The following is a 21,726-nucleotide window of genomic DNA, read 5'->3' on the forward strand; positions in this document are numbered from 1 at the left end:
GAAAGGAGGAAGGGAAGCCACTACTAGCTTCTATGAAGCCACAGGCTCCCCCTGCCCTATGTGTATGGAGCAGGTATCTTCAAAGAAACATGCATCCTATGAACTGTAGTTATATTTCTGACAAGATTTCACCAGTCAGTCCCTTTAACCTGTAACAAGGGAAGAGGTGAACTTGGGATACAACTGATTCAGACCAGCTCCTAAACAGGGCTAGAAAAGCAGTGCCCTATCTCAGAAGAGAGGACAGCAAAGCTGACATGCAGTAGCAAACCTGGGATCTTAATTCAGCAAGTTTAGGCACCAATACATTTTCGTCTCAGAGCTCAATGAAACCTACCCCTACATTTGGCACAGTTCACGTAGGGTGAATTGGTTTTGAATTGGGTACTTTTGAAGTTATCGCTGAGCAGGTGCCCAGAAGCATTGAACCTTTGTGACTGTAGCACTTGTTAGTGGGAGGACCTAGTGACAGTTTAGAAAGAAGTGTCTAGCCTGCTTAATAGGGGCTTAACCAGAGTCAGTCATTTGTAACATCTTTTGCAGAAGAATCAAAGTGTTTTACAACCATTAATTCAAAGTAGCCTCACAACGCCCCTGCAAGGTATGTATTATTGCCATTTTATAGCTAGGACACCAAACACAGAGAGAGGTTAAGCTATTTGGCCAAAGTCACACAGCATGAAAGTGGTGGACCTAAGAACACAACCCAGCAGTCCTGAGTAAGGTTGGCTGGAAAACAAGAATTCTGTTTCACAAAAAATGCTGAGGTTCACATTCCAGCAGGCTAGTCAGTCCCTTTCGCTCTGCTGCTGAAGCTATTCCACTTTGTATAAATCATAAAATATTCAGCAGATTAGTGCCTGGTGCTATAGGCATGTGATTAGGGCACTTACCTGAGATGTAGCAGACCCAGGTTTAAGTCCCTATTATCAGGCATAGCAGGGATTTAAATCTGGGTCTACTGCATCTCAGGTGAGTGCCTTGGCTATTCTGGGTCTGTCTCTCTGGTTTTGAGTAAAAATTCCACCCTAGACTTGAGGAAACTTCCCAACAAAGTTTTCATGAAACCCAGTATACCTCTATGCAAAGTCAACCTGTTCCGATGAAGAACATTCGAGCAGCTCTAGTTCAGAATCCCAGCCCTTGTACCAGACTGCCTGAACAGAGCCATTGCTTCTCAGGTGAGGCAAGAGATGGCTTTGTGGAAGTCATCTTACAGTTGCTGACATTACCTTTCCTATTGCTAGTTTCAAATGTTACCTTATAGACCATTCAATACGAGGAGACTGTGTCCATTTTAAACGACAGCTTTATTGTCACACCACTGATACGTTCATAGGCATGGAGAAGTGCTCTGCCCTCTGGAGCATCAGACTGCTATTGCTAGAAAAGGAGCAGCTTTCTTGGCAGTGGGAGGCAGGTTAGTTTCCCCACAACAGATTTCAAGTGCTCAGGCCCAGACTTCTTTCATACAGTAAAATAATAAGATGAGGCACAGCTGTAACCATGCTGATGAAGGCAACGGCTAGCCACCTCAGAGCCAGGCAATGGCCGAAACCGCAGCCCTGAGAGCTTTATAATCCAGGTTAACCCTTGCCATTAGGAGGGGGATACTCTACTCCTGTAGCCACCGCAGCCCCCTATCTTGTTCTAAGTGATAGCAGCTGCAGCCTGCTCCATTTTATGAAGATAATGTGCAGCATGCAGGCTCTGGGCAAGCTGCCAATGTACCCCCTGAGCTAGGCAGACTACAGGCATCCTTGGCCAGGGAATCTGGATATTTTCACACAAAACCGTCTTTAGATCTAAGCAGCCTTAAGGAAGGGTCCCCCTGCAGGAAAGACTGCAGCAGTTTTGAAGAGAAGTCTGCGTATTTGTGTTCCATTGCCACAAATGCACCCCTTGGATTCCCTGCTTAGGGATGCACTGATGAGCCACCTGCCTCACACCTCCAAACTCCCTCCCACTTCTCTGCTACATAAAAGTGACTGGCACAAAGGAGACTTGGAAACAAAGGTCTGTACTGCTGATGAACCAAAATAAGTAGGGCTCGCTTTTACAACAGACTGAGTCATATCCTGAGACGAGAGAGGGAACACAAATAGTAAAGGACAAGTTAAAAACCAACATTCAGGAGATCTACTTAATACACTGTATACAGAAAATTCACAGTTAAGGTTGCCAATCTGCATTTTAATTCAGCCACTAGTGCAGTGATTCCCAAACTTTTTACCTCATGCCCCCTTCAGCCACTGCTGGGCGGGCAGCCAGGACCCCGGATGTGGGGCCAGCAGCTGTGTCTGGGAGCGTATCCCCGGGCACAGGGCTGGCAGCCAGGAGATCCCCAGGCACAGACCAGGAGCAGGGCAGCACTCCCTCCACACCCCCTGTGAGGGTTGGTCTGGGCCCCCACTGCACCCCCCCCCAGAGGGCGTGCCCCATTACTGAAGACCTCTGCACTAATGCCTAGGCATTGCAGCTTATATGAGAGAGAGTGCACTGCCCCTCTGTTTTCAGTTCCCCCCTCCCAAACAGCAAAACTGAAATGAGGGTGCAAAGAGAAACAGCCCAAGTAGCTGGCTCTTGGGTGCGGTGTTCTTTGTATCAGCGAAAGATGTTATTCCCGCTCCCCCACAAGCACAGCCTCCCTCTGGCTGGGAGCAGGCTATAGGAAAGCTTTAACGCACGGGCCCTGGTAAATTAATATCAACCATCCTAGTAGATTGCTTGGGGATGAGAGTTTATCTTGGCACAATACCACTGCAGGTGTGTGAACCCAAGCATCACGTGTTATTTTAAAATGTTTAAGACAAAATACTCACCCCTCCTGTACTCTTTTACAGATTCCAGAGCAAGTGCTGCTCAGCTCCTAAACACATGATCTCAAAGAGACAGCTGCTTTCTGGGGCTGAATGAAGTCTGTAATTCAGTTATGTAGTTTTCCCCCTACACCTAAGGTTCATGGGTAACTGCTGATAGATGGTGACTTTCAGTGGCTTCTACTATACAAGAAGCCACTCATCTCTTGTTCCCTCAAGTCCCAATACTACACCCAAGTGCCAGTTCATCTCTTTTATACTTAATATGGCAGGTACCAAGCAGAAGTACGTATGATCATTGCTGGTTAAGGTGTCACATCTTAGACTATTTGGATTTAGTCAGAGCGTACACAGATTAATATGACCACAAAAGATGCTTCTCACAGATAGCCATTTCTAGTCATTTGAAGTCACCTCGGTGTTCAGAGTACATAACAGAGTTAGTCTCCCTTCCAGCACTCTGGTACAATATACACTGGATGTTTGTGTAGAGCAAAGGTGCTGAGATCCTCTCCTAGTTTCAACACGTGCAGTACATGTAAATGTATGACAACGTCAAAGCACGGTAGGTTTCTGGATGTAGCTGCTGGTTTTAAAACAGGTATCAGACTGCTTTCCTTGCCAACTTCATGAACTGTAAGACACATGGCATGTCCTTGCCCAGAGCTGGGTTATTTTCTGATCATATAGTGCACTTTTTTGGGGGTACAGAAGGGCACTAAGCATTGCACAGTCATTTAGACTTGGGAATTCTCCCCAATAGTTAGCAAGGAGTCATCTTTAGTCAGCACATGGTGGAAGATAGGAGTTTGGATCAAAGTAGCAATGAAGACTTGAGAAGGATCATAAGAGTAGATAGGAGCTGAGAGGGGTAGAACAAAGCTGGCTGCTAACGGAGCTTCGAGTGGCAGCTGCCTCTAGACGGTTCTTGTTATCTCTCAGGGGTGAGTGCGGCTTCCGCAAGATTCCCTAATCCTGTCAAAAAAAGTACAACTGCCTGTCATGACGATAACCTTTCCTCCAGTATCACAATGCAAGACAGCAGGATGCTGCCAAAGAAAAGGACTACATTTTTTTTTTTTTTAAAATAAAGCTGCCGAGGTGTTTGACAAGGCTTAGAAACAATTCTGCTTATATTGATGGTATTCCTCAACACAACTGCAGCAGAAACCCCAGCCAGCACTACAATGTCATCTAAGGAGTTGGCAGAGGTAACAAGCAAATCATGAACTGCAACACAGAAAGGCCTGGAAGAGACATCTGGGAAACAGAGAGGGGCTCTTGGACAAGGTGCTAACTTATTAGTCTTTTGTAATATATACCAAATATTAAAATGAATGTTTTCACCGCAGGAGGCTGAAAAAATGCAGAAAGGATGGAGCTCTGCAATATAGCTTGCATTTCTAAGAGATTAGGAAACCAGGATCTGTGTTCATTAGCTTCTGCTGCTCATTCTCAGCCTGAAGTCAGAACTGGCTGCTAGAACTGAAATGGACAGTATCATAAGAGGGGATTAGAACCTCAGCTGGGAAATAAGATGCTTGTTCAGTTAACTCTAAACGTTTAAGGATAGTTTGGTGTTTTGACTCTATTCAAAGACTAGAGAAGTTGAGTGCTGTATCCCTTAAAGTTAGATAGCCATATATACACTAAATGAGCAGACAGGGGCCTACACGGGCACATTACACTTGCGTCTCGGAAGCGAGGCTCCTTCAGCTGGGTCAGTACTATGTGCATCTTTCTGTTAATTCATCACAGAGATTACAACCAAAAGACAGATTCAGAGCAACCCAAGGTCTGTGATGAATTAGAGGATGCATAAATGAATGTGAGAGGGTTGGCACAAGCAGCACTTTAGTGTGGTTAGCTTGTACCTTCTACCCAAGGGAATCAGCGACAACTGCTCAGAAGCAGGATGGTTTCTAAATCCAGCATTTTGCCACAGCTTCTTAGTAGTAAATATCTCCCAAATGCCTAACACTTTCCGATCCTCCTTACGTTAGAGTCCATGGATGGGAGAAAGGACCATGTCCCAATAAATTCACACCAAGTGAATTCTGTTGTCATTTATTTAAAGTGTCCCCCTCCACAAATCAGCTAAGATCTCAGTCTTGGGGGCACAGCTCCTTTTTTTTTTTTCCCCTTTCTTTCTTTTTTTTAAAAGTGTTAAAGCAACAAGGCCTTAGAATGAAATTTATAATCTGTTAATCCTTACAAAAACAGAATAGTACGCAGAACTGAAGTAGTCCAGGCAACAGTGAAGTAGGAAAAACTAAGTAGGTAGTTGCTTGAAGCTTTTCAGTTTGGACAATCAGGTGATCAAGACTTGTTCTACGCTGGTTATTCCTCCCTTTACCAATTTACCACACAATTATGCTCCTCAGTAGCACAGAATCGGACATTCCACTTTCCCCACAAAATGCCACGCTACTCCCAAGGCCACCCCCAGCAATTGGAGCATTCCTTCTATATTAAAAAATGATTAGAAAAAAGTTATAAAAAACTGTTTATTAAATAATGTAAAATTTCTCCTTGGTACTTTCTTTTTTAAAGAGAAGATCTTAGGTTCCTGTTTGGAGCAGGCCAATGTAATTAGAATTGGGGAAGGAGGGAGAGGAGAGAGGATATCACCAGTGGCAAGCTGTTTCACAATCTAGATAGTCCCCTCATCCTCCCCCCCATCCCATGCACGATGGAACAGCCTAACCTAACCCTACCATCTCTGCATTAAAATGTCTTTTGTTTGGAAAAAAGAAAGAGCTGTCACATCTGGTCACCTGGAGGAGCTGCGCTCTTTGCTCACACAGTCATCTTGAGAGGTAGTGTCACCATTACCCATCATGCTGCAAGTCCTCCTCTTTTTCCGCCGATGCATCATCCCTTCGGTCTCAGAGCCAGAATCACACTAAATACAGAGAAAGACAAAATGACAGAACTAATCGATATAGGGAAATACAAACCTTCAGTTATTACTCAGAAGATCTGACAGCGAACCACACCTGTGCTAGTACAGTCACCAGAGAAGTTATCGTGCATATTCTTCCCTGAAGCATCAAAATTCCTGTCCACGAGAGCATGTTTAGAGTAAGGGACTAAGAACTAGGACTTCCAGATCAGTTCCTTGCCCTGCAACTCACTGCAATACACTTCGGGTAAGATTTTCAGGTATTCCAATCAGGCACCCAAAAGCCCCTGATTTTCAGACTGAGTGCTCAGAACTTTCTGAGACGTCAAGTCACTTAAGGTGTCTCTCAAGTTGGGCAACCAAAATCATTAGTCACATTTGAAAAAAAAATCTTGGCCCTAAATCTGTGGCCTTGTTCCCCATTTATAAAATAAGGATAGTTTTACTTGTTTGTTTAAGGCTAGATACATATTTGTAAAGTCAATAAAGAACCTCAGGTGAAAGGTGCTGTGCAAGTACTAAACTAGTCAAATTTTCTCAAAGGCTGTAAAGGTTGGTGGGAACTCAAACTCACCCTCCCTCCCAGTAAGGATTTTTGGACGAGAATCTCTCATTCAGTTTCCTCTGAACACCTGAGAGAATTAGTTATGACATTTAATAAGAGTAAGTTAATAGATATAGCTACTGAGTGGCAAAAGAAGAAAGTTTGAAGGATGGGAGAGAAAATGAAAAGAATGTTTCCAGGTGTCAGAACGTGACACTGTCTGGCCGGAGAGAGGTGGCAGGGCCTACACGAGTCCCTATTCATGGGAGTGACAAGGTCTCAAAGAAGTTAGGAGTACATCTGTGCAACTTAAAAGCAAGGAAGATGATCTGCAAGGAGCTGGATGCCAAAACAAATGGGAAGCCAGTGAAGCCATTGGAAGATGGTGAAAGCAGCAGCACAAAGTACATTAAGCATAAAAGCATAAAGAGTCTGTGGTCCCGAGAATCAGGAACATCTCATAGCCAAGTTTGTTTTGGCAAGAGGAGTGGACCACCCCTCACAGAAGACTAAAGCTTTCACCAAGATCCCCACTGGTCCAGTTCTTTGCTTTATACTTGCACACTATTAGCTTCCTCTGCAATTTCGGATTTAACTTTGGAGTCTAACATTTATTCAACAGTTATCTTCAAACCCACTTGAGAGTTGTGAGTCAGGGAGATGGTATGTATTTTTAGAAAAGAAACAGACATGACTCCTTCGACAACTGGTGTGATGCAGCAGGGAGGAGGGAGTGTTGACCTGGGAACATGGCAGGGGATATCCACTGGGGATAGGAGACCTGAGATCCTGTAACCTGAGCCAGGAGGGGGAGGTAACACCTCTGCCCGGGAAACTGGACAAAGGCTGCAGGAGAGGGTTTGGTTTGGTTTGAGTTTGGTGCTGGAACGCAGGGAACCCCAGGGCTGGGGTCTAAGCTCCCTGCCCCTCCAGAAGGACTTGACTGAGGAGTCCTGGTTGTACCCATGAGCTTTGTTTTAGCCTGTGTTCCTATTGTCAAATAAACCTTCCGCTTTACCGGCTGGCTGAGAGTCACCGTGAATCCCAGGAACAGGGGTGCAGGGCCCGGACTCCCCCACCCTCCGTGACAACTGGTGGCAGAAGTGGGATGTACTGCACCCCGTGAATGGCGCTTCCTGCAGTAAGTGCCTGGGGAAGAGTAAAACGAAGGGGGATTGACGGGGACCAGGCATGCTGAAGATTCAGAGAGGGACGGTTTCAGGGGGTGGTTAACCCCTGGGAGCGTGTGACCAGAGAGAAGGACTTTTGCAGTAACAGGGTCCCCTGGTGGATTGCAGCGAGCGGTCCCAGGGGTGGAGGAGTCTGCAGCTTGACCCTGGCAAAGAGATGGTGACCTCAAGAAGGACTGGCACCCTACGAGTTCTTCCTGGAACCCGTGGAAAGCTGCACAGGCCTGCGAGTGGCCAGCAGGGAGATGTATGCTAAACGCCTTAAGAGTGACCTGGTGGAGCTGTGCAGGCAGAGGGGGCTGCACATTGGGAGGTCCACCAAGGAACAGCTGATTGCCCAGTTGGAGGAGAAGGATCACTTGGATGACTCAATCCTTGTCCCTGAGGGAAGCCGCCCGGTGGATGCAGCGTGGGCCCTGGGGCCTGACCAGGCTGAGAGGGGTCAGACTGCTGCCGAGGACCTCCCGAGACCCTTCCTACCTATGCCTAGGGGAGGGGTTATGGGAAGCCCAGTGAATACTGAGGGCACCCTCACCCCAGCAGCCAGCAGGGGATCCTCCCGGCGGAGCTCCTCATCCCTGGAGCAGAGGCGACTGGAATGGGAGAGGGAGATGAAAATGAGGGAGCTGGAGGATCATGAAAAGCAGCGTCAGCAGGAGCGGGAGGAGAAGGAGAAACAGAGGCAGCATGAAGAGAAGCAGAGACAGCATGAGCTGGAGCTGGCCAGACTGAGGAGTAGTGGGGCCCCGGCTGAGGTGAGTGAGGGGGGACCCAAGACTGCAAGGAGCTTTAATAAGTGCTTCCTGGCCCAGCGTAAGGAGCGGGAGGACATAGATAGCTTCCTGACGGCCTTTGACAATGCCTGCTAGATGCACAGGGTTGACCCTGCAGACAGACTCCAGTTTTTCACCCCCTTACTGGGCCCCAAATCCGTGGAGGTGTACAGCCAAATGAAAGGGGAAGATGCAGGGGACTACGAACTGTTCAAAAAGGCCCTGCTCTGTGAGTTTGGGCTGACCCCCGAGATTTACTGGAAAAGGTTCCGGAGTCAGTGTAAAACGCCTGAGGTCACATACCTACAACTGGTCAACCGAATGCAGGGATATGTCCGCAAGTGGACAGCTGGGGCCCAAGCTAAAGGGGACCTGCTTGACCTAACTGTACATATGAACAGTGCCCTTCCGACCTGAGGCTATGGTTGGTGGACAAAAAGCTAGAGAACCCACAGCATGCAGGGCAGCTGGCCGACGAGTTTGTGAACAGTCGGTCGGGGGTAGCAGGGAGGAGTCCCAAAAGAACAGGCCCCCCACAATGTAGAGAGAGAGTCACCATGGGACCTCCCAGTGGGGAAACATGGAGAACCCCCTCCCAAGGGGAATGCATGGCGTCAGGACCATCCGACCTGCTCGAGGGGACCAACGTGACATGAGCTGCTATCACTGTGGCCAACGTATGGACCCAGTGCTCCAGGCTCAGGGACAGACTGAGCAGACCCAACCTACACAGGGTTAACTGGGTAGGGACCCAGCTGGACGAGGGGCAGATGGCCCAGGCAAGGGGGGCTGCCAGCTTCCACCTGCTCAGGAGGGAAGAGTACCCCAGGCCAGCTCCTCCAGAGTGCTGGATGCTCTGGACTCAGGGTTCCCAGTTTACAGGGTGGGCGAGGGGCTGTCCCTCTGGAGAGAGGGCCTTGTTCCCCTGGAGGTGGATGGGAGGAAGGTCAATGGATACTGGCAATGGCCTGGCCTGAGGTGGTGGCCCCAGATCGAGTGGTGCCCAATACCTACCTGACCCTGACAGGGGTGGGCGGGACCCCATTCAAGGTGCCCATGGCAAGGGTACACCTGAAATGCGGGGCCAAGGAGGGCCCCAAGGACGTGGCGGTGCACCACCATTTGCCCACTGAGGTTTTGATGGGGGGAGGGACCTAGAGGACTGGCCAAGCAACCCCCAGAATGCCCTGGTTGTGATCTGTAGTGAGAGCTGGCGAGGGGCACTGCGGCCCGACCTTGGGGAGGGTACCACACCGGAGGCGCAGGACCCTACACTAATGGGGAGGAAGCACAGAGGGGCATGGCTCAGAGAGGCTATAGCCTCAGACCTGGCCAGCGAGAGGGAACCGGTCCCCATCCGTTCCCCAGCCGCTGAGTTCCAGGCCGAGGTGCAGAAAGATCCCTCCTTGCGGAAGCTCAGGGACCTGGCCGACCTCATTGTGGTATGGACCATGAGGAGAGGTTGCCAGGAGAGGTTCCTGTACTGAGAATGGGCTCCCCCAGGGGAAGTGGAGTCCTGTGGGATCAGGAGGCAGCTGGTGGTCCCCCAGAAGTATCGCCGCAAGCTACTGTACCTGGCCCATGACATCCCCCTCTCAGGGCACCAGGGAATCCAGCGCACCCGGCAGAGGTTGCTACAGAACTTTTACTGGCCTGGGGTCTTTACCACTGTCCGACAGTATTGCCGATCCTGCGACCCCTGTCAGAGGGTGGGGAAGGCCTGGGACAAGGGGAAAGCGCCTTTGAGACCTTTGCCCATCATAGAGGAGCTTTTCCAGAAGGTGGCCATGGACACAGTGGAACCTCTCAGCAAGACGACCCGGTCGGGGAAGAAATACATTCTGGTGGTGGTAGATTTTGCCACCCGCTACCCCGAGGCAGTGCCCTTAGCTTCCATTGAAGCAGACACCGTGGCAGATGCGCTCCTGACCATTTTCAGCCGAGTGGGGTTCCCCAAGGAAGTCTTGACAGACCAAGGATCCAACTTCATGTCGGCCGTGCTCCAGTGCTTGTGGGAGAAATGTGGGGTCTGGCACAACTGGGCCTCAGCTTATCACCCCCAGTCCAATGGGCTGGTGGAGAGGTTCAATGGGACGCTAAAGATGATGTTGAAAACCTTTATGAACCAGCACCCGCAGGATTGGGACAAGTACTTACCTCACCTGCTGTTCGCGTTCAGGGAGGTACCCCAGGAGTCTATCGGATTTTCGCCTTTCAAACTGTTATATGGAAGGAGGGTAAGGGGCCCCCTGGACCTGATGAGAGACGAATGGGAGGGGAAGACCACTCCCAATGGAGAGTCAGTGGTAGAGTACGTCCTGATCTTCCGAGAGAGACTTGCTGAACTCATGGGCCTGGCCAGGGAGAATCTGGCCAGAGCCCAGAAGCAGCAGGTGGTATGACTGCACGGCATGGGCCCGTGCCTACGCCACCGGCCCGTGCCTACGCCACCGGGGATCAGGTGATGGTTCTCATCCCTGTGAGAAAGAATAAACTACAGGCCGCCTGGGAAGGCCCTTTCAAGGTTATCAAGCAGCTAAATGAGGTAAACTATGTGGTGGAGCTGTCTAACTGGGTACACATATTATCCCAGGGGGAATGTGGTTTTGGCCGTGTGCGGACATTGGGAGGAGCAGGGTGATGACCCGTTAGTAGATCTATTTCCTGGGACCAGAGCTGGTTCACCGCTGGAAACAATTCCTCTCTCGGATCAACTAACTCCTGCCCAGCAAGCTGAGATCAGGGGGGTGCTGCATCCGTACCGACAGCTGTTTTCCAACCAGCCTGGACGCACTAATCTGACGGTCCACCAGGTGCAGACAGGATCGCACCCGCCGATAAGATGCTCCCCCTTCCGAGTCACAGGGAAAACTGCTCAGGACCTGGAAAGAGAGGTCAGGGACATGCTGGCTTTGGGGGTGATCCAGCCATCTGCCAGCCCTTGGGCCTCGCCAGTGGTGCTGGTCCCCAAAAAGGACAGGTTGATCTGGTTCTGTGTGGACTATCGGAAGCTCAATGCCATCACTGTATCTGATGCCTACCCCATGTCCAGGCCTGACGAGCTCCTAGACAAATTGGGAGGAGCTCGATACCTTACCACCATGGATCTTACAAAGGGATACTGGCAAGTGCCGCTGGATGCAGATACCCGGCTGAAATCAGCCTTTATCACCCCTCTGGGGCTCTATGAGTTCCTGACCCTGCCTTTCGGCCTCAAGGGAGCGCCGGCCACCTTCCAGCGCCTGGTGGATCAGCTACTGAAGGGGATGGAGAGTTTTGCTGTGGCATATATTGATGACATCTGTGTCTTTAGCCAGACCTGGGAGCACCATGTGTCCCAGGTTAGACAAGTGCTGGACCAACTCCAGGAGGCTGGGCTGATCATAAAAGCTGAGAAGTGCAAGGTGGGGATGGCTGAAGTATCTTACCTGGGCCATCGGGTGGGTAGCGGCCACCTAATGCTGGAACCAGCTAAGGTGGAGGTGATCAGAGACTCGCCCGCTCCCCACACCAAAAAGCAGGTCCCAAGCCTTTATTGGGTTGGCAGGATACTATCGAAGGTTTGTGCCCTGCTTTAGCACCATAGCCACCCCCATCACCGAGCTGTGCAAGAAGGGGAAGCCAGACAAGGTGGTGTGGACTGAGCAGTGCCAGGAGGCTTTCTGGGCGCTGAAGGAGGCTCTAGTCAGTGGCCCAGTTCTGGCAAACCCAGACTTTGACAAGCCCTTTATGGCGTTCACTGACACCTCAGACACGGGACTGGGGGCGGTGTTAATGCAGGAGGATGAAAAGGGGGAAGAGACACCCCATCGTGTACCTGAGCAAGAAGTTGCTACCCTGGGAGCAACACTACGCGGCCATGGAGAAGGAATGCTTGGACATGGTGTGGGCCTCAAGAAACTAGAGCCATATCTCTTTGGGCAACACTTCACCGTGTACATCGACCACGCTCCCCTGACCTGGCTGCACCAGATGAAAGGAGCCAACGCCGAACTCCTGAGGTGGAGCCTGCTCCTGCAGGATTATGACATGGACATGGTCCATGTGAAGGGAAGTGCCAACATGATAGCAGATGCGTTGTCCCAGAGAGGGGGCCCTGAACTTCCCCAGGTCACTGGTCAGAGTGACCCCGCTCAGTTCAGTCTCGAAGAGGGGAGAGATGTGACGTAGCAGGAAGGATGGAGTGTTGACCTGCGAATGTGGCAGGAGAGTTTCACTGGGGATGGGAGACCTGAGAGCCTATAACCTGAGCCAGGAGGGGGAAGCAACACCTCTGCTCGGGAAACTGGACAAAGGCTGCAGGAGAGAGCCTGCTGCGCGCGCGCGGGGTGGGGGTGGGGTGGTGTTGGTTTCAGTTTGGTGCTGGGTGGTGGAACGCAGGGAACCCCAGGGCTGGGGTCTAAGCTCCCTGCCCCCCAGAAGGACTTGACTGAGGGGTCCTGGTTGTACCCACGAGCTGTGTTTTAGACTGTGTTCCTATTGTCCAACAAACCTTCCGCTTTACTGGCTGGCTGAGAGTCACGGTGAATCCCAGGAACAGGGGTGCAGGGCCCAGACTCCCCCACACTCCGTGGCAACTGGTTGAAAAGGGTAGCGTAGTCATAGGCTAAGGGTCATTTGCAGTGGCAAATCCTTACCTCTGAATCAGAGTCTGAGGAGCTGGAGCTGGAGGAACTGGAGGAATCACTGGAACTATCAGAAGCAATACCTGTTGATTCTTGTAGATCAACTGAATCAGCCAACACTGCCAGCTCAGGATGCTCTTGTTTTAGGATCCTAAACACAACCACCATGATTCGCATTTAGAACACATAATGAGAAACAAAAGAATGTTTTAATTTACACTAGCATACTCCACAAAATCTGTCCATTGCCACATTAGTAAAAAAGCAACAGACAATGATTCGCTAGTAAGGTGCATCACCTAACATTGTGCAACTTCCTGCACTCTAGCTTTGATGGCTTTTTATATAGTTTCCATAGTTATTTTACCTCAATTTAATATTCTAACACAGAATATCAGAGTAGAGGACATTAACAAGGTTTTGATATCAATAAGGTCCTCCAGAAGGGAGGATAGAATTAGCAGTGGTAACGGAGTTGCTTTTTTAAAATTATTCTTAAAGTAGTTAGAAGTAAACTGTGCTTATATTCAGAGGTTACTGGGTGAGAAAAATACCTTTAATTTAAAGGTTTCCATAAGATGCTAGCTCGGGCCACTAGACAGCTCTAGAGATCAGTAAGACATATGAAACCTTTCACTTCTAGATTAAATGGATAAACATGAGTCACCTCAACAGTGATCTAAAGTTGTTGCTACCTGATGGCTAGTTAGCAGAATCTCAGCTCCTCCCACTAGAGCAGCGTCCATGTCACAAGAACCACATCACAATTAGCCTCATTGGTGGTGGTCTCTGCAGAGCCAGAGAGTGAATGGAAAGGGAGAAGAAGATACTCTCACCATAGTAGTAATCTCTTCAGATCAGGGGAAAAGATGCATCCCTTCCAGGGGATAGCAGACTTCAATCTTCAAGGCAAACAACAGAACTCCCATCTCTACGCCCGCTAACGTAAATCCTTTCACCAGTACTACATTCCCCTTAAATGCTTAGGGCAGCAACTCCCAGTACATTGGATCACGTACCACCTTCTTAAAAAAACCGTGAAGTAACTGATGGAACATCAAACACATGCAGCACCCGTGGAACATGAACCACACTTTGGGAATCCCTGACTTAGGGCATTAGTTTACCAACCTACTGCCTCTACATTTTATCATGCTTGGCAAAGAATTTTCAGATTGCATCGTCTGAGTTTCATGCATATCACTTGAACGCATCAAGTCAGCTCCATGAGAGGTGAAATCCAGATCAGATCCTTCCCCAAACAGCAAGGCTAAGCTACCAACTCATAGGGGAGGGAGCCAAGAAAAGTTGCTCTAAAAAGCAGGCCATAGTTTAGAAAACATGTCTTTAAAATGACACAATGTGTTTTTCCCCCAAGAAAGTCACATGTGAGTATTTACTGTTAGTGTTATTCCAGCTGCATGTCTCGCTTTGAAAGAAGTGTTTGGACTATCCCTTCAACTACCTGGAAATCAGAAATAGGAACAGAATTTACTGCACCGTTACCTGTACCACTTCCTTGATAATTTCGGCCTCCCTCTTACTGTCTTGTGCCATACCACAGGGAAGTTGGTACAGCTGGCAAAGTTCTGTGTGATGGCAATGGTTGTATCGAGATTGAGAACTACGTGCCACCAGCCACCTACAAAATGCAATGCAAGAGCAACTTTTAAATACACTTTTTATATCGTTTACCTAAAGTACTGTAGATACATCTATCTAAGATACTTAATATGGCCCCTATCGCCACAGTATCTGAGCACCTCGCAGCCTTTAACACATTTTCCCTCAACACCCCAGTGCTGTTATTTTACAGATGGAAAACTGATGCACCAAGAGACTAAGTGGCTTACCTAAAGTCACACATGATGTCTGTGGCAAAGCAGGGAACTGAACTTGATTCTCCCAAGTCCCAGGCAAGGGCCCTAACCACTGAAATATCCTTCCTCTGCAGCTAGAATCAACAATAGCTAATGGAGCCCATATTAAGAGGTGGGGTTGTATGTATATTAAGACCTTTCTGTGGTTATGAATTTGTGTGTATATTATAAAGTCATAACCACAGTTGTACACATCTCATGACAATCAAGTTCAGAACACTATAAGCCTCCATAAAAGGCTGTACTGACATACTTTTATAGTACAATAATACAGTATACAATCAGTTGGTTCAACCGCTCATTTTAGGGATTTAAACCTTCGGTTCTTCTTTTGAGTTTCTGAACCCTGATTGTCAAACCTTCATACTAGGGGGTCCCTTCACTCACACTCCGACATCTTCCCCATATGACGACCAAATACAGAAGACTGCCTGCAGGCTTTTTACCTAGCTCTCTTATTCCAGAATTTCCCCCTGTACATAAGCCCCTATTGGAAAGCTGTAATCCTTTGACTCAGTGCAGTATTAATAGAAATGCTATGCCCTTTTAATAGAGACACTTTTAGAAGCTACGGCATAATCTTTCATTTGAAATTAAAGTTGTGGAAAAACTAAGATGGATGGGATCTGTCTGCATCTTTCCACAACTCTTTCCTCACACCCCCTGTCATTTGTTACACTGTCAGTAACCCCAAGAAAACAGAGAATAAGAGAAAGTTATTTGTCTTCAAAGGCCTCTATTCTTTCATGCTTTGATTACTTCCTCACTGTATAGTTTAGTTCAGGATCACTTTCCCAAACACACTGCATGTTGTGTGTCTCATGTCCTGCTTGTTATGCCATCAGTCCCCTGTAACAGGGGAACATACTTCGCATTTATGTTTTGGATATTCAAAGAGCAACACAAAAATGGTTTGAAACAATGTACAGTTTTGGAAAATGGAGGACAAGTGTGTATACTTTTTCAACAAGGATACATCTAAATATGTGTTCTCCCATACTACTACAAATTTCCATTGGAGACAGCCACACATACCTGGCACAAAGACGGTCTCGCCTGGTTTTTGCACAATTTCCAGAGGTTTGAATTCAGCGGGCCAGGTGGGGAGCTGTGTCCTAGGGTATATGATACTGAACCAAGTGATCGCCTCATCCTGCTGGTTCCCTCCTTCTTCCCGCGTCACTTTGATCAACTCTCTGGGAGTGCTGGTAGGGAAGAGGCACCAACGCTTATGTCCGTGGACTAAGGCATTCCAAGCACTGGTTCCCAGAGGGTCAATATGAATTCCTGTTCCTGACCGAGGTGGGCCCATTACAAACCATCTGCACATGGGGGAAAAAAAACATCCAGGTGCATTACAAGAGATAATTACTTTCTTCTATGAACTTTCCTTTCCATTAAGCAAGCATGTTTCCCTTCCATTTCTACCACAGCCTGAAATTAACATGGCTCTCTATATATTTCTTTGTGCACCCGAAGCAGAGTTTGCAGCAAAGCATTGACTATAGGGATTGTTAGTTTAATACTGCAGCAAAAGGTGCATAACATTTTTTGCCTAGGACCTATACAAATAATGGCAATTGTTTTCTTAGTTTCTTGGAGCAAGGGTTTGTTTATATTACAATAAAAATAGTTTAGAAACCAGAAACTGTTTCTCAGTAGATTAGGATTATATCTATTTTAAGGGCATAAACCACCTGGTGTATAAAATGGTAATTGTGTTTTTCTAAGCTTTTTCTTGGTTGTGAGTAGCATCTATAGATGTATTGTTCTACAATTCTTGTTCCAATGAGGAACAAAAAAAAACCATCTTCAGGTAAGGGATAAGAAGATGAAGTTAAGACAGCTCCCATCACCCACATACTGTTCACTTTTGACTTTCTATTCACTACTGCATCATTTACCTGGTCATAGTTAATTCCCCAATAGCCTCATTGGGAAGATATGCAAGTGTGCAAGTCATTTTTCTCCATGCAGAGAACTACTGCTTCGAAGGTTTAAAGTTACACCCATCCTTAGTGATCTCAATTGGTCTGGGACAGTATATGAAAATGTACATAAGAATGTTATCATACTAGATACTGATATCTTAAGTGTGGTTAATCATTACTAGATGTCCACAAGAGAAGGAAATAAATGCAGGTTTCTACTTCCTGTGTGGGCAGAAGAGAGATTATGAATTCAGCACTCAAACAAGGGAATTGTGAGGACTATTTCAATAAGATGCTTTGAGATCATCAATTATGACTAGCAAAAAGAAAAGGAGTACTTGCGGCACCTTAGAGACTAACAAATTTATTTGAGCATAAGCTTTCATGAGCTACAGCTCACCAGATGACAGTGCTGGAAATGGCAAAAAGCCCCACACAAGAATTGTTCACATCTCTGAGCTACATAGTTGGATCGATGTTAACTTTGTACTGCAGGCCAGTCCAAATGTGTGTGGAGCATCTAAATCAGCTTTCGGAAAGACTTTGCTACTTTGAGACAATTACAGTTAATTGATAGACAGTTAAGGTAAAAACTCTAGTGTAGAAGCCCATTGACTTTTCAGAGGCAGAGCTTATATGAAATATGGAGCTAACATGAACTAGCTAAGTCTAACCTAAACCTGACACCTTCCTAGGACTGGTCTACATTGGAAACTTACATCCCCAACCCTGAGACACAGTTATGCTGACCGAACCCCTGGTGTAGACAGCATTAGATTGATGGAAGAATTCTTCCATCAACCTACCTACTGCCTCTCAGGGGAGGGTGGATTACCTCTGCAGACAGATACTGTCTACATTGAAGAGCTACAACAGCACTGTTGCTGTAGAGTTTTAGCCCTAATCTAGACATGACCTAAAATACTGCTTGCTTTAGCAGGTCTGGGCTTAAGCACAACCAAAGTCTCATTGAAGACTAATAGTAAACTTGACCCCAGTAACAATTTGAAAATTCAAAGGCACTTTATAGCCACACAACATGGCTCTGGGGTAGGCATTATTTTCATTTTACAGATGAGGAAACTGAGGCACAGAGCAACTTGTCTAAAGTCACAAAGCAAGTCTGTACCAAGAGCTCTTAACAGAACTCAGGAGTCCTTATTCTGAGTTTTCTCCTCTCTGTTCTGTATTTGCATGATAATCTTGAGATATTTATAATCAAAGTAAATTTAGTTTGCTCATGAGCAACTGACAGAAGAAACTGGAATCCCCATCTCATCGCCACCCCATGGATACTGTACCTATAAGGTGGTCTGCGCTTCTCTCCTGCATATTGGAATAGATCATCAGTGAAGAACGTGGGCACTTTGTAGTCTTCCAGAAGTTTCCTACGCTTAGGGTGCTCTCCGTAGCTGCTGTCGAAGATGTAAAGGGGGCTGTCATCACGTGTGTTCTCCATATACTCTATGTAATATTTCATCTTCATCTTCACAGAGTACCCATCATTGTCCTCACCACACTTGAACTTCTGGTTCCTGTACTTGCGTTTCAGGCGTTCTAGAGTCCACTTCTCTTGGGCAGACCAGCCCATCTGAGCATTCAACAGGACTACAGGCTTATAAGGCTTTTCATACCGCTCAACAAATTCTTCCACCGATAAGTGGAGTGCATCTGCCCTTTCCACATTATCCTGTAAAATCAGAGAACAGTTGGGAAAAAAGAACTGCAATGCACCACAAACTGTCTTCATCACCACAGGCCAAGTTTCTAAAGGTCGGTGCCTAAAATTATTTCTACACTATAGCTGTAGTACCATAGTGTAAACACTTCCTACAGTGACAGAACAGGTTTTTTCCATTGCTGTAGGTAGTCCAACACCCCAAGCAGCAGTAGCTAGGTTGATGGAAGCATTCTTCCATTGACCTAGTTGCATCTTCACAGAGGTTAAGTTGGCATAGCTACAGCACTCTGAGATGTGAATTCGTCACACCCCTGAGTGCTGTAACTATGTCAATCTAACTTGTAAATTTACCAGATGCAACTTAGGTCTGGCCTACACTTACATGGGCAAATCTAGAGGATACACTTGCATTCAAATCTAGAGGATATGGAGACATTACACAGACTGCATGCCATTTTAGGCTTCGCCTGCACAATACTGCACTGTCAGCTCCCAAATGTAATAAGCCTCTGTCCCTGCTCCTACACACATCACTATCACAAGATATATGAGCATATTTAAATTTTGCTTAATGCTCTTCACTGTAGAGGTGATGCAAGATGCACTAGAGGTAAGGAAATCCACAGCCTGCAGCCTGGCAAACAGTTCCCCTTGCACAGCATTTTACTCTGCTATTTGTGATGTGAGAATTTATTTTTTCCTCCCCCTGATACCATGGGGAAGGGATTTAGAAGCTACCTTTGAATTCAGTAGGCATGCCTGCGTTAAGTAAAAATACACACCACTATAGAAAACAGGTTTTCCCAGGTCCCTTGTCAACAATCCTGTTTTTATTATTTTGTTTTTTATTATTCATCCTCCAATTCCCCCATCCTGTCTTCCTCAGACGTTTCTATGCATCTCCCAGACTCTCCTTTCAAGTCACCTAGTTAAATATTGTAGGAGCAACAATCATGCAGCACTAGGGCAGTTAACCAAATGACAATAGCTTTTTTCCATTTCCAAGCATTTTCCTTTCCTTTAAGCCCACATATTGCCCATTATCTACAGTTCCTGCCCCCTCCCCCCACTCATACTCCAGCATCAAAAACGTGCTTGAGGAGCTTCTGGGAAGGGGAGAGCTCCACCCCTGAATTCTAGGAGTCACACTCACTGAAGAGCAGCAGGAGGCGCTCTCTCCCTCTCTCAAGTAAGGAGGCAGCTACTTCTTGTAAGAAGGCAACGCGATGCATGCCAACCCTCTGCCATGATCTGGCCAGTCCACTGCTCTCCCACAGTTTGAACGATGCCCAATTTAGACTAAAGCTCTTTGGGCCAGGCACTGGCAATTTCTTAGCTGCCTGCAAAGTACCAGCTGTACCTCTAGCTGTGAATAATTTGCTGGCTTCACGGTACTAGACCACCAGTCCGACAGCACTGCGCTGCTCTCCCAGTACAACCTCCTGCCTCCAGGTCAGTGGCTCTCAAACTTTTTTTTACCGGTGACCCCTTTCACATAGCAAGCCGCTGAGTGAGACCCCCCCCCCCAACCTTATATATTAAAAACACTTTTTTATATATTTAACACCATTATAAATGCTGGAGGCAAAGCGGGATTTGGGGTAGAGGCTGACAGCTCATGACCCTCCATGTAATAACCTCACAACCCCCTGAGGGGTCCCAACTCCCAGTTTGAGAACCCCTGCTCTAGGGAACCACAGAGCCACCTGTCCCCTCCCCCACTCCTCTTCATATGTGGGGCAGTTAAAGGGGACCGGGGGGGGGTCTCCCATCTTCCCCTTTGCGAGTTCCCACACACACCTTGGATGGTTGCTCTGGGGACACACCAAGCCCCTTGCTAGGTGCTTCTTCCTGGGGCATCTGGGGGGGGGGGGGGGCGGGCGCTCCACCGTTCCTTTACCAGAGACCTAGGCTCTTAACCCCAAGATCCGAGTTTAGCCTGGAGATCTCATTGCCAAGGAATCAACACCCCCGGGCCAGGCTGCACCGTAAAGCCCCCCCCCCCCCCCCGCTTTGGAAGAGCTCAGCTCTGGGACTGGGCGTCCGCCCCCCCCTCCCCCTTTTGGAGGAGCTCAGCTCTGGGACTGGGCGTCCGCCCCCCCCCTCCCCCTTTTGGAGGAGCTCAGCTCTGGGACTGGGCGTCCGCCCCCCCCCCTCCCCCTTTTGGAGGAGCTCAGCTCTGGGACTGGGCGTCCGCCCCCCCCCTCCCCCTTTTGGAGGAGCTCAGCTCTGGGACTGGGCGTCCGCCCCCCCCTCTCCCCCTTTTGGAGGAGCTCAGCTCTGGGACTGGGCGTCCGCCCCCCCCTCTCCCAATTTTGGAGGAGCTCAGCTCTGGGACTGGGCGTCCGCCCCCCCCCTCCCCCTTTTGGAGGAGCTCAGCTCTGGGACTGGGCGTCCGCCCCCCCCCTCCCCCTTTTGGAGGAGCTCAGCTCTGGGACTGGGCGTTCGCCCCCCCCCCTCCCCCTTTTGGAGGAGCTCAGCTCTGGGACTGGGCGTTCGCCCCCCCCCTCCCCCTTTTGGAGGAGCTCAGCTCTGGGACTGGGCGTCCGCCCCCCCCCTCCCCCTTTTGGAGGAGCTCAGCTCTGGGACTGGGCGTCCGCCCCCCCCCCTCCCCCTTTTGGAGGAGCTCAGCTCTGGGACTGGGCGTCCGCCCCCCCCCCTCCCCCTTTTGGAGGAGCTCAGCTCTGGGACTGGGCGTCCGCCCCCCCCCTCCCCCTTTTGGAGGAGCTCAGCTCTGGGACTGGGCGTCCGCCCCCCCCCCTCCCCCTTTTGGAGGAGCTCAGCTCTGGGACTGGGCGTCCGCCCCCCCCTCCCCCTTTTGGAGGAGCTCAGCTCTGGGACTGGGCGTCCGCCCCCCCCTCCCCCTTTTGGAGGAGCTCAGCTCTGGGACTGGGCGTCCGCCCCCCCCTCCCCCTTTTGGAGGAGCTCAGCTCTGGGACTGGGCGCCCCCTCCCGGCCGGCCCCCACGTGCACCTCCCCAGGCTCGGGTCTGGCAGGAGCCGACCCCCGGGCTCCCCCCAGCCCGGTCCGCACCGTGCAGGCCGCCGGGCTCAGCGGGAAGGTCTCGCAGTAGTTGTGCCGGGTCCAGTCCAGCGAGTCCTTCAGCTCGGGCCGGGCGCTGCGCTTCGCCTCCCGGATCCGCTTCTTGCTCTTGTGGTTCATGCTCGGCGACCCGGGGCCGGGGCCCGCCGCCTCCTCCGCTCCCGGACGGGCCCCGACAGCCGCCTCCTCCGCTCCAGGCCCCAGGACCCGCTGCTGCTGCCGCCGGCACCGCTAGGGAATCCCGGCCCCGTCGCCGGCTCCGTTCCTGGCCAGGGCCCAGGGCCGCCCGGGACTCCGCCAAACCTGCGGCCTGGAGGCTTCGAGAAATTTCACCCC

At 49.2% G+C, this 21,726-nt stretch overlaps 1 protein-coding gene across 2 annotated transcripts; it reads right to left on the reverse strand.

Annotated features, from left to right (window-relative positions):
- Positions 1-1,291: 1,291 nt before the first annotated feature.
- JMJD6 (jumonji domain containing 6, arginine demethylase and lysine hydroxylase) lies at positions 1,292-21,644 on the reverse strand. 2 transcript variants are annotated; one of them, XM_084647076.1, is made up of 8 exons: positions 21,382-21,644; positions 17,969-18,357; positions 15,772-16,058; positions 14,363-14,498; positions 12,869-13,007; positions 10,994-11,113; positions 5,597-5,724; positions 1,292-3,794 (listed from the first exon to the last, which is right to left on the reverse strand). In XM_084647076.1, the coding sequence occupies exons 1-8, from the start codon at positions 21,508-21,510 to the stop codon at positions 3,758-3,760; spliced, it is 1,365 nt and encodes a 454-aa protein (XP_084503202.1). In that variant the 5' UTR covers positions 21,511-21,644; the 3' UTR covers positions 1,292-3,757. The 2 variants fall into 2 exon arrangements, with proteins under 2 accessions (XP_084503202.1, XP_084503203.1); XM_084647077.1 differs by lacking the exon at positions 10,994-11,113.
- Between the last annotated feature and the right edge of the window lie 82 nt (positions 21,645-21,726).

The sequence above is a fragment of the Lepidochelys olivacea genome (assembly GCF_965140295.1).
Source record: "Lepidochelys olivacea isolate rLepOli2 genome assembly, chromosome: 14".
In the NCBI taxonomy this organism is placed as follows: domain Eukaryota; kingdom Metazoa; phylum Chordata; order Testudines; family Cheloniidae; genus Lepidochelys; species Lepidochelys olivacea.